This window comes from Tympanuchus pallidicinctus, unplaced genomic scaffold, assembly GCF_026119805.1.
Source record: "Tympanuchus pallidicinctus isolate F22 unplaced genomic scaffold, pur_lepc_1.0 scaffold14, whole genome shotgun sequence".
NCBI classification, from domain to species: domain Eukaryota; kingdom Metazoa; phylum Chordata; class Aves; order Galliformes; family Phasianidae; genus Tympanuchus; species Tympanuchus pallidicinctus.
In genome coordinates, this window is record NW_026294659.1 from 8639613 (window position 1) to 8652559 (window position 12947).

At 41.3% G+C, this 12947-nt stretch overlaps 1 protein-coding gene across 3 annotated transcripts in view; it reads left to right on the top strand.

Moving 5' to 3' along the window:
- The window catches only part of LOC128076412 (cytochrome b-245 heavy chain), a 29643-nt gene extending 16696 nt beyond the window's left edge, over positions 1-12947 (top strand). For all 3 annotated transcript variants that reach the window (XM_052674026.1, XM_052674027.1, XM_052674028.1), the window contains 9 exons: positions 285-430; positions 1274-1464; positions 6513-6642; positions 7232-7324; positions 8169-8422; positions 8690-8852; positions 9633-9779; positions 10900-11024; positions 11786-12947. In XM_052674026.1, the coding sequence (XP_052529986.1) occupies positions 285-430; positions 1274-1464; positions 6513-6642; positions 7232-7324; positions 8169-8422; positions 8690-8852; positions 9633-9779; positions 10900-11024; positions 11786-11912 (1376 nt within the window). In that variant the 3' untranslated portion in view covers positions 11913-12947. The remainder of the gene's footprint in view (positions 1-284; positions 431-1273; positions 1465-6512; positions 6643-7231; positions 7325-8168; positions 8423-8689; positions 8853-9632; positions 9780-10899; positions 11025-11785) is intronic.

Consider the following 12947-nt stretch of genomic DNA (forward strand, 5'->3'; position numbering starts at 1 on the left):
CAGCTAGTAACATTCATGACAAGGATTAATAAAAGGTATTTGACAATGCCTTTAGAACCAAATACTCTGACTAAAATTTCTGTTTAGGCTTATTTCTTAGCTGGCACATTTGAAACAAATAGAAGAAATTATGAAAGAATTAACACTCATCAGTGATCCGAAATTGCCATGGGAGTGGCACAGGTTCTAAGCTGCTGTTGAGAAATCCTACAAAGCTTACCCCAGAACAGGGAGCATTTACTCTGTACTTATCCCTAATTATTTCTTTTTTTTCTCTTTCCTAGCAATTCACATCATTGCACACTTATTCAATGTAGAGTGGAGCGTGCATGCACGTGTTGAAGAGGAAGGAACATTGGCAGCTGTGCTTTCTAGACTTGGTGATGGCCCAAATGAAAGCTATATCAACTTTTATAGACAAACTATTCCGGTAAGTGACATCCAGCTGTGAAGAATCATTATTACATTCATTTGGATGATTACCTAAGAGTATCTCAGAAGGCTGTCTGTTTCTGGAGTGCACAATCTGTCTTTGCACCATCTTGCAGGAAAGCCTTTTGTAATTCATTTTCCTGTAGTGATCAGTTATAGTGTTGCTGATTTTTGGTAATACCTTAGGCTTCTTCACGTGAGGATTTCAAAGTAGCTTTAAAACAGCATAGAAAAAAAATGCCCTATAAAAGAAGTTTTTTGAGTAAGGCAGGCATTCCCACAGAAGGGTCCACAGAAATTGAGAAAAACATTTGAAATCGGGTTCCCTAAACTCAGGATTAAAAAAACAAGAAAAAAAAAAGAAAAAGAAAAAAAAAACAGAAAAAGAAAACAGAAAAAGAAACCTCCCAGTTTCTCAGAAGCTCTGAGAATCTGACGTTCTTGTAAGCTGGGAGACCCACAACTGCCCAGCACCACTAAAAATAAGAGCTTTAGTTTAGCTCTAAATATGGACGTGGGACTTCAGCTTTAGCAAGAGAGCTATGCAAAAATGTTCATTTTTCCCACACACATGTTGCTGAGCAGGAGCAGAATAAGAAATAGTCTTTGGTGTGCAGATAGGTATGAAACCCTTTGTTTCTATTCTTACTTTCTCTAGTAGGAGCAGATCTGCAGTGCAACAAAATTGAAGTACGTTTTCAAAGCATTGTTGGCAAATTCACAGAGGATAATCTAAAGGTTTGCAACGGGGTGCAGGATCTGGCAAGTGAGATAGACTGATGGTTCAGCTGCCTCAGCTTTGATGCAACCCCTTTGACCAACGTGTGCAATTATTTCACAGAATCCTGTGGGGGGCTTATATGTGGCTTTCACATACTTGGCTGGTATCACCGGTGTTATCATCACTCTGGCCCTCATACTAATCATCACATCATCCGCCAAAATCATCCGAAGGTCATATTTTGAAGTATTTTGGTACACTCACCATCTTTTTGTCATCTTCTTTATTGGCCTTGTCATCCATGGTGCTGGGTGAGTATTTGCACTTAACCATACAATACATGATCACTACTTTGTTTTAGCTTCAAACTCTCCACTCATAGAAGCACATAGAGACTTAAGTCACTAAGGAGCAGTTATTTCTGCAGGTAATGATGTGCCAGTACAGGCTCTGAGGCCAACAGGCCCTCAGATACATACAGCAATTATTCACATGCATGAGACTATATGAGACTCGGGCATGCTTAAGCTCACCGATAATCAACTTCTTACAATATTTTAATTCAAAATATTTTTTTCAAAGTGCCTATTTCTAATTCTTAATTGATCTCTGAAACCTGAAAGGAGTTAGATCACACACGTGTTCTAGTGCCTGAGAGAAGAAATTTATCCTAATATGCAACCTGAACCTCCTCTGATGCAACTTAAGGCCATTACCTCTATTCCTATCTCTGTTAGCTAGGAGAAGAGGCTGCTCCCCATCTTGCCACAACTTCCTTTCAGGCAGTTATAGAGAGCAATAAGGTATCCCCTAAGCCTCCTCCAGACTAAACAATCCCAATTCTTTTAGCCATTCTTCATAAGACTTGCTCCAGATGCCTCATTATCTTTGTTCCCCTGCTCTGGACACACTCCAGGGCCTTGATGCCTTTCTTATAGTTAGGAGCCCAAAAACTGAACACAGTAGTCAAGGTGTAGCCTTACCACAGCTGAGTACAGGGGCATGCTCACTTCCGTGCTCCTGCTGACTGCACTGTTTCTGATACAAGCCAGGATGCATTTTGCCTTCTTGGCCACCTGGGCACACCAATGGCTCACGTTCAGCTGAATGTTGACCAACACCCCCATGTCCATTTCTTCCACATAGTCTTCCAGCCACTCTGCCCCAAGCATGTAATGTTGTTTGGGGTTGTTGTGGCCAAAATGCAGGACAAGGCCCTTGGTCTTGGTGAACTTCATCCGTTGGCCTCAGCACATCAATCCAGCCTGTCCAGATCCCTCTGAAGGGCCTTCCTACTCTCAGGCAGATCAACATTTCCCTCCACCTTGTTCTCTTCTGCAAACTTAGTGAAGATGTACCCAATTGCCTCATCAGTAAAGATACTGAACAAGACAGGCCCCAATACTGACCTCTGGGGATCACCACTCATGACTGGCCACAAGCTGGATTTGACTCCATTCACCACCGCTCTCTGGGCACAGCCATCCAGCCAGTTCTTTACCCAGCAAAGAGTGTACCTGTCCAAGCCACGGGCTGACAGCTTCCCCAGGAGGATACTGTGGGAGACAGAATCCAAGGCTTTGCTGAAGCCTAGGTAGACCACATCAACAGCCTTTGCCTCATCCACCAGAAGATCATCCAGTCATAGAAGGTGATCAAGTTGGTCGAGCAGGACCTGCTTTTTGTGAATCTGTGCTGACTGGGCCTGATCCCCTGGTTGTCCCACACTTACTGTGTGATCTCATTCAAGATGATCTGTTCCATCTCCTTCCCTGACATTGAAGTCAGGCTGAAAGGCCTGTAGTTCCCCAGATTCTTCTTATGATCTTTCATGTAGATGAGAGTCACATTGGCAAGCCTCCTGTCCTCTGGGGCCTCTCTGGTTGACCAGGAGTGCTGATGGATGGTAGAAAGCAGCTTGACAATCACCTCCCTCAGGTCCCTCAGCACCCTCGAGTAGATCCCATCCAGCCCTATGGATTTGTGGCAGTCTAGGTTGAGTTAAAGGTCTCTAACTGTCTGCACCTGAATTATGTGGAGTTTATTCTGCTCCCTATCCCAAATTTCCAAGTCTGGAGGTAAAATAACCCAAGGATCGCTGGTCTGACTGTTAAAGACAGATGTAAAGAAGGCATTGAGAACATCAGCCTTCTCCTTATCCTCAGAGGTCATGTTTCAGTAAAAGATGGATATTCTCTTTAGTCCTCCTCTTATTGTTAATATATTTGTAAAAAAAAGTTCTTGATTCTCTTTCGCTACAATGGTCAGGGTCAGTGCAAGCTGGGCTTCTATCTAATTTTTTTCCTGCATATCCTAGCAAATTCTTTGTACTCTTCCAGAGTTGTCCATCCCTTCTTCCACAGCAGGTAAACTCTTTTTCCTCCTGGGGCCTCTGAGAAAGCTCCCTGGTCATCCACACTGGTCTTCTTCCCTGCTGACTCATCTGACAGCACAGGGGGACAGCCTGCTCCTGTGGCTCTAAGAATTACATGTTGAGGAGCGACCAGCCTTCCTAGACACCTTTCCCCTTTAGGATGAATCCCAAGGGACCCTCCCTTCCATTCTCCTTAACAGTTCAAAGTCTGTCCTCTGAAAGTCCAAGGTTTTTGCTGGCCCTCCTGCTGACATCACCAAGAATTGAGAATTCTACCTTTTAGTGGTGACTCTGTCCAAGATAGATAGCTCCTGACCTCCGCATCTCCCACCAGTCCTTCTCTGTGAACAGCAGGTCTAGCAGGACTCCTTCCCTGGTAGGCTCTCTTACCAGCTGCGTCACAAGTTGTCTTTCACACACTCCAGAAACCTCCTAAACTGCTTCCTCTATGCTGTATTATATTTCCAGCATATATCAAAGAAGTTGAAGTCCCCATGAGAACAAGGGCTACAAATCGTGTAACTTCTGCCAGCTGCTTGTGGGATGCCTCATCCATCTCTTCATCTTGGTTAGGCTGCCTGTAACAAACCCCCATCAGGACGTCAGTCCTGTTGGCCTTCCAAAATGAAACTTCAGTTTCATTTTATGAAACTACAGAACTGATGCATGAAAAGAATCCTTAAGTATCCAAGGCACGTTTCATAGTTTATAGATATACTGTGTTCTCCATTTAAAATTAAATTCTAGGTCTTAAAATTAGTTGAGGATTCAGAGCACTGGAAAGTGTATTAAAAGTGCCCAATAACAATGACTATTCAACAACACTTCCTCTTAGTCCAGTAGCACCAGTAAAAAAAAAAAAAAAGAAATGAGACTACAGCAGGAAGAACAGAAATAGAAGGGAAATGAGAATCACCAGCAGCATGTTTGTCCATTTTGACTTCTGAAACAAGAAGAATGTTAGAGCAAAAATTGAAGGAGAGTAAATGGCATTTGTTTCCTTTGGAATTATCATGTAACTACTGACAGAATGTCTAAACTTTTCAGCAGTTACTACACGATGCTATTAGAAAGCAAACATTGCTTTTTCTAACAGTAGTATACATTTCATAAAAGTGGAGTTTTTGTTCTTTCAATGGTGGCTATACTTTCTCCATTTTAATACAGTGCTGAAAAGTTTAGGCAGAGTGGGGATCCATGTGGTTGTCAGGCACTGCTTTGGGAGCAGATGAATACGGAAGTATGATCTGACACTCTCAACGTGTTTGAAAGGCACATAGATGTCATTTTATCTCAAGAGACAGAAGGTTGTGTCAAACATATATGAATACATATGAATATGTAGAAAACTGAAGAATACATAGTTAATGGAATGAAGAGGGCAGATTCTTGTCTGATGCTGTTATAGTACTTTTTAGTGCTGATGTTATTTGTCTATTAGTTACACATCACAGATAGAAATCCTGACCTTCCCATCAATAGTAAATGTAAGGAGGAAGGAATACAGAGATTCAGATCACTCTGCTTGGCAAACTAAAGTAAAATTTTTAACAGAAAAAGAAGAAATTAGAAGGCTGTATTGCTGAAGGCTTAATTGCAATCTTGGAAGGTCACCTACAGCGTGTAGTAAGTGAAAATAAGTCTTTTCCTTTCCTTATACAGGCTGCTGGCTTGTCAAACTTTGAATGGAGTGTAGGGCAGGGTGAAAACCACTAGCCCTTAAGCAACAGGCTCAGGAGTGGCAGAAAACAGGCAGAAAATGGGCTCCTCCCATTCCTGTAAATCACTCCAAGGTCAGCTCAGATGAAGCCCTTGTCACTGTTGGGGAAGTGAATTGCAGCCGACGTTGTTTCTGAAAATTGCAACTCATGATGCTCCTGGGACAGTGATATTTCTTCCCTTTATTTTTTAGGCAGGACATTAGTCAAACCCTTAATGAGGAAGAGGTTCATTAGTAATATCTATAAGCAGTGAAATCTTTAACTTTCAAGATTGCACACAGGCATTCTAATAATCCTCTGATACATTTGTCACTTAAACCTAGGCGTACATGTGACTTAGATACCTAATTTCTTTGAAATGTTAGAAACACAGCCAAGTTCAAGGAAATTGAGCTTGAAAAGCAGAAAGGGAAGTCATGGGAAGAAAATATCAACAGAGTTATATTGGCATAAAACCAAACAGTCTGATCAGAATCAGAACATTTCTATGGAAAGTCATTAGATCTTAACCTACTAATTACCGTCATATGAGGGGCTCAGATGTGGTCCTGAGGATGGTAGAACTTCACACAGGTGCAGGAAATAGTGAACACGATCAAAATATACTTTTACTTCTCAAAACTGAATTCTTTTTCCAGCATCAGTTCTGCCAAACTGGAGCAATCAGGCTTCTCTATAATAAAATAAATGAACAAAACAAAACAAGCAAAGCTCACGTTAGAATGTTGAGTCTAGATTATCAACTAACATCAGCTTGCTTAGCCAACATAGCTACTTTGAGCTAGAGGAACCTGTTTCCATCACACCAACTAAAAATCTACTCTGCAGTTGTAAAGAGAGAGAAATTACCAAAGAAATAGTGTTCTTCGGAAAAGGCTGTCCCTGATTTTTAAGAAAAATAACAGGAATAATTGCTGCAGTGATCAATAGGAAACTTTATTATTGATTATTGAGCCCACTCCATGTTTCATTTTTCCTATTGAAGGAAAAAGTAGGGGTTTTTTTGAAAAGAATTGAGTTTTCCTTGTGTTAATTACACTCTGGAAGCGATAAGAAATTTATCTCACAGTTCCTCACCTGATCTCGTAGTCGGTATTTCCCCCTACAGTGTTTTGGATAGATCACAGCCATACAGAGGAATCAAAAGGTGCAGTAGCACTGCAGGAGTCTGTAACTATGCAGAAAAAGAATACACAGAATAACAGTAAGTGACAGATATTCCTTAATTCCCATCTTACTCCCTTTATGTTCTGCATTTTTTCAGGCGCATTGTGCGGGGACAGACAGCTGTGAGTCTGGCTGAACATATTCCAGAGATGTGCTCTAAGAATTTCACTGACTGGGGAAAGAAAGGAGCTTGCCCTGTCCCCCAGTTTGCAGGGAATCCTCCTATGGTAAGAAAAAATCCAGTACAAAAAAACGACTGTTTACTCTTTTTGTTAAATAGTGTATAAACCTGCTGCACAAAGTAGTTTTCTTTACATTAAGCAAGATTTCCACATAGTTGATTACAACCCAAAATGGACTACAGACAGTTCACTTCCAGTGCCTCGTAACAACAGCACAACTAACAGGCAAAACAGATGAATAAATCTGAGAACTGTTTACCAAAGTGTATTTCATATCACGGGGGTTCCAAAAAGTGCTATAATCTACGTAATAGTTTCACATTATTAATAGCCTGATGATCATTAACAGAAAATTAATGTCCAGACTCAGGCGGAGACAAAATCATTCATAGGAAATTACCATTTCATACCTACAGTAACAACTAAAAATGCAAATACAATTCTCAACAAGGAAAGAAATTCCCCCTCTGAACAGAACTCAGTGTGAAGGTGTCATGTATTTTAACTGTTCCTTACTCTGGTTGATAAATAACATGTAACTTGAATTTAACATCTGTTTGTAGTGTATCCGGAATTCAGTGTAATCTCGGTTGCCATCTTTGTAATTTAACTTCCCATTTTATTCTGTTAACAGACATGGAAATGGGTAGTAGGTCCCATGTTTTTGTACCTCTGTGAGAGGCTGGTACGGTTTTGGAGATCACAGCAGAAGGTTGTTATCACAAAGGTATGTGTTGTTGCTGTGCTTAACTCTGGGCTAAACACTAGCAGTTTTTCTAGATGGTGCAGCAAAACCAGGGTTCCTACATGTCATACAGTGTTTTCAAATAAAGACGTCTCAAGAAAGTCATGATGTCTAACAGGCAAAAAAAGTACTACTCTCCAACATCCAAGTGTAGTTGTTTCTAAGCCTGTCTCCAAAAGAGTGCAGGAAGGAGAAGTTAGCTAAGTACAATACTGAATTGTGGAGAAGATAAATTAATTTTCTACGTGTCTGCATAAATTGTAGCAATGTAAATATTCCACATTTCCTGGCACAGAGTCACAGAATTGTCAGGGTTGCAAGGGACCTCCAGAGATCATGTAGCCCACCAGCCCTGCCAAAGCAGGTTTCTTAAAGTAGGTTGCAAAGGAAAGCATTCAGGTGGTTTTTTGATATTTCCAGACTCCGCAGCCTCTCTGGGCAGTCATGTCACAGGGCACCACCAAAAAGAGCCTGGCCCTATCTTCTTGACACCCACCCTTTAGATATTTGTAAGCACTGGTAAGATCCCCTCTCAGTCTCCCCTTCTCCAGCCTGAATAGTCCCCACTCTGAACTGTCCCTTTTGGAGTGACCACAAGAATGGTGCAATAAAGTACTTTAGCCAAAAATTTAGCATCTTCTGCAGTCTTTCACCTGGCTGTCAGGCACTGCTCCTTACTCCCCATTCTGCTGGGAACATTTCATCTGCTTTTCCTGCTCTTGTAGGAGAGGGCAATGCTAGCGATGAAAAATGTAGACAAAACCAGTGAACAGGGAAGATACCCTTTTACTTCTGCCTTTTTTTCCCCTTGTCCCTCTTACTGTAGGTGGTGATTCATCCCTTCAAGACAATTGAGCTCCAGATGATGAAGAAGGGTTTCAAGATGGAGGTCGGGCAATACATTTTTGTCAAATGTCCAGCAGTGTCTAAACTGGAATGGCATCCATTCACATTAACCTCTGCCCCAGAAGAGGATTACTTCAGCATTCATGTCCGTATTGTAGGAGACTGGACAGAGGGCTTGTTCAATGCCTGTGGATGTGATAAGCAGGAATTCCAGGAGGCATGGAAGTTGCCCAAGTATGTACGGAGTCAAGCATTGTAAAGTCAACCAAAATCTAGGGCAGCTGAAATTTTGTTCAACCTGGTGGTGGCATCTGTGATACAATCCTTAACAACTTCTGTCATGGATGTTGGTCTTAAACTGCTCATGTCGGTTCCCTCCTCTACCAATTCCACCTTTTCTTTTACTTTCTGGTGCAACAGGCAAATATTTTACCTTTCTGTTGTTGTTTTAAATGATGCTAATAAATATCCACTATTTCTTCAATGTACTTTTGATTTCAGGATAGCTGTAGATGGCCCCTTTGGAACCGCTAGTGAGGATGTGTTCAGTTATGAAACTGTTATGCTGGTTGGAGCCGGGATAGGGGTAACGCCATTCGCATCTGTGCTCAAGTCTGTCTGGTACAAATACTGCCACGATGCAACCAACCTAAAACTTAAGAAGGTACGTGCCATCTTTGTCACAGAGATTTCCCAGAACCCATTTAGTTGTTGGAGGACCAATGGTCAAAATCAAAACAGTCCCAGAAAAGTGATCATGGAAGCTGGAGGATCAAAACTGCAAAAATAGAAGAGAAAGACGGAAGGAAATACCCTAGGAGCTAAATTCAACACCCAAAGCCTGGCTGTTGTCCTGGGGATTTCCACCTGTGTTGGAAGTGCCATTCAAGCTATGCAAGACAAACAAGACATGCCATTAATTCACAGGCACTAACTGCAGCTCGTGCAAACACTGCATACCTTCCCTAAGAACAGAGAGAGTAACTGTGAGTCAGTGGTAGCACAATGCTACCATCCTCCTCTCACCTCCCTGGAAAGCCCCTGTGCAGAGGTGTGGGGTCACACTGCAGTTACATTTGTATTCAGTGGACAGAACTGGTTTTGCTATTTGCTTTAATTTACCTTCCCTGCTAGCAGATAGGAGATAGAATCTACCAAAGTCATTATTTTATGTGCTAACAAACTGTTTCACAGGGATAAAACTGGTGAAAACATCCCCAACTACAAATGTGAACCACCAGCAGAAGATATTTCCTTGTTCTGCTTCACAACCTTCTCACCTTCTCAATCCAAACTCCTAATAGCTTCAGCACCAGCTTACCCATTTACTGAATTAGTCAGAGCAATATCTTCAAGAACTGCGCAGTCCTTCTTTAGTCAGCAAACAGAAACCCAGAAACCTAAGTACCTATGTCCCCTGACAGTTCTCGCTTCTCTCTTCCAGATCTATTTTTACTGGCTTTGCAGGGACACTCATGCCTTTGAATGGTTTGCTGACCTCTTGCAGTCTCTGGAGACTCAAATGCAGGAGAGGAATAATGCAGAGTTTCTCAGCTATAACATCTACCTTACTGGCTGGGATGAAACTCAGGTAACAACACTATGGAAAATAATCACCTTCTTGTGTCCCCAGACTGATGTTAGCAAGTGTGTTATGTTTTGATAAATGTTCATATGGTCATTATTCTGGATGTCCACATGGCTCTCTGGGGTTTTAAGTGCAGATAATTATTACTCACTAGAACTTACATGAGATTAGCTGCTGATGTGCACTGACTTTCTCTTTTTTTTCACTCTGGCTGTGCACGCTGGGAAGTAGTATTTCCTCACAGCATCAACCTCAGCTCACCCTGCAGGCGTATCTAAGACAGTTGTTACTGCTTACAGAAAATGCCATTTTGGGGAAGCTAATGCAAAAAGTTTGAGTGATGGCAGCATATTTGTTTCAGAACATTCATGAGTTCTCTATCTGATCCCATGATTATGGGTTGGAGAAGAGTGATGAAGGAACAGCTCTTCCATGACTCAGTAGAGAATGTGATTCAGTAAGGAAAGGTGCTCACTCTGGTACTGTTAGTGGTGCTTTATGTCACTTATATCTCGCCTTTGAAAAATTCACTGTGTGTCTAAGCGCTGTAGCTTAACTACAGGGATAGAGTAGCAGTAAGGTAGGAGGTTACCTCACACATACAGTGAAAAAAACATGAAGGAAAGAACAAAAGTCATGCAGTTCTTGCTTTTGGAGAAAGTTCTATGTTTTTTGGCTTCAGAACTCAGCAAGGGCTCAACCTTAGCCCTAAAACTGTCTTCTATTTCCTCCTAGATGATCCTAAGTGAAATTTACATAGAGAGAGTAGACAAAACATCCTCATATGGATCAGGCCTTCTAGAGATCAAACTGGCAGAACTTCATTAAGGTCATAGGAGTTGTATTACTGTAAGGGAAGGGAAAGAGTTGTTTTAATTTGCAGCTTTATTTTACAGTTCTTACAGGACTAAAACAGTTCATTGAAAAAGGAACATAATTGTTATGTGTTCAAAGTGTTCAGTTCTTGAGATAACCCAGACTGGGGGTAAGAGAGAGATGGACACTGCTGGTCAGGACTTGTTTTCCTTTTTAAATACCATAAATTCTACAGGAATGTTTTCAGAATGCAAATAATTTGATGCATATTGTCATGACACTATCCTTTGTCTTTCATTTTTCACAGGCCACTCATTTTGTAATGCATCATGAAGAGGAGAAGGATGTGATTACAGGCCTTAAACAGAAAACATTGTATGGAAGACCTAACTGGGAAAATGAGTTCAAAACCATTGCGAGGCAGCATCCGGGGTAATCTTGTACAATTGAAAGTGTCTGTGAATGTCCTCTATTTAACTGCCATAACAGCACAATCTTGTTCCTTTGACTGATAATGTTGATGATATTTTAATAACAGTCTTCAGGTATTTTCTATCTCATTTCAGCCATGGTCTTGACATAGGGTTTCATCCCATCGGGTCTTGACCAATTAACCTTTAACCTACACTTTAAAAAAAAGATCATCCATATGTGGACACTTGAGACACTTGATGCAGTGTCTAATTACTAGCAGATGTTTTAGGAAAAATGTATCCCATCTTTCAAGTTGAAGTAGGTAGGAATGCGACTCAACTTCTAAACACTTCTAAAAATAACACCTTCTACCTCAAAAAAAAAAACAAAACAAAACAAAAGAAAAAACAACACCTGGGTACAGATGACCTTTAGCTGAGCATCTGAACTTAGCAGGAAAAAAAGCCTGATTAGTTCCTTTCAAAACTTTTTGCTATAAATTCTTTGAGGCTTTACTTCACTGATTCCAGTGAGGTCAATAAAATTGTCTTCGCTGACTTCTGCTGAGCTGAGATTTAACTCACCACCTGGTTTAGAAGTGGCAGTAAATGTCTCGCAAGTTTGAAGGGGTGATAAGTTTTAAAGGACAGACATGCTGTTCTGCTTTAGTTTCTGTAGGCGAGAAAAAATACTTGCTGCTAGAGAACATAAGATTGATTTACATGAACATCCAGCTACTCTATGTCTAGTTCCTGACCATGTTTCTATTTTCTTAACAGTTCCAGAATAGGTGTTTTTCTCTGTGGACCTGAGGGCCTCGCTGACACGCTCAGCAAGCAGAGCATCAGCAACTCAGAAGCTGACCCACGAGGAGTACACTTCATTTTTAACAAGGAAAACTTCTAACTCCCAGACACGTGGCAGTCATTCAGTACAAAGTCTGAACACTGATCTCTTTCTGTTTGGAGTCTGGGAAGGACAGCCCAGCTTCTAACTCAGCTACACTAACACATATCCCATTGCTTCTTTGGAGTTATTTTGATGCTGTGGTAGAGTAAGAATCAAGTTTCACCTTAGGAAAGTTTGCACTGCCCCCCACATGCTGGCAATTTAGCCGAAATTTGTCTTCATGAGGGGATTTCCTCTCAAATAACTGCCTTTATCCTCCTGTTATTCATAATGACTGCTGAAGGTTGTAGGCAGCCATATGCATTTGGGATCCAATTCACATTGATAAAGCTTAATGCTATTAAACAAGAAAGCATTCTGGTGTAATGCTTGCTACTTATAGACAGCTTACGCTGGCTATTGAGAGTACTTTGAAATAAGAATTTAGGAAAGGGTGAAGGGGAAAGATTTCTCCTTAAAACAGGAAATCTGCTTTGAACACAAGCAACTCTCCAAAGACAAGCCTAACCACCCTGTCGAGGAGGTAGTGAGAGCAGCTGAAAAGCAGCCAGTTCTCTTTAGGAAAGCAGAGTACTGAAAAGGAGCCACCTGGATGTCAGAGCACCACTGCCAACATGCCACAGCTGCAGTCAAGTTTGCAGACAAGTTTGTGCAGCTATCTGGTTGTATGCGGCATATTTTACACCTCCATCTTGCACTATGCGCTACCTCAGAAGGACAGATTACCATTTGGTTATATATGAATAGGAAACTGCCGTATGACACATCTGAAAGGCAGGAAGTCACAGCTGGTAAACGCTAGTACAGATCAACCCTTGGGGAAATTTTCAGTTCTTTCCCTCAAAGGGGCCATGTTTGAATCTACATAATTCTGTTTGCAACCCACTTATTAAATGAGAACAGAGCTTAAGCGGAATTAAAGAAGCTTCTTTGTTGGAATAAAATGAATTGCTACTGAAATGATAAGGATCTCATGCTGCACAGGGAGCACTGAAATATTTGGCTTTGATTTTAATGAAAATATCATCAGAA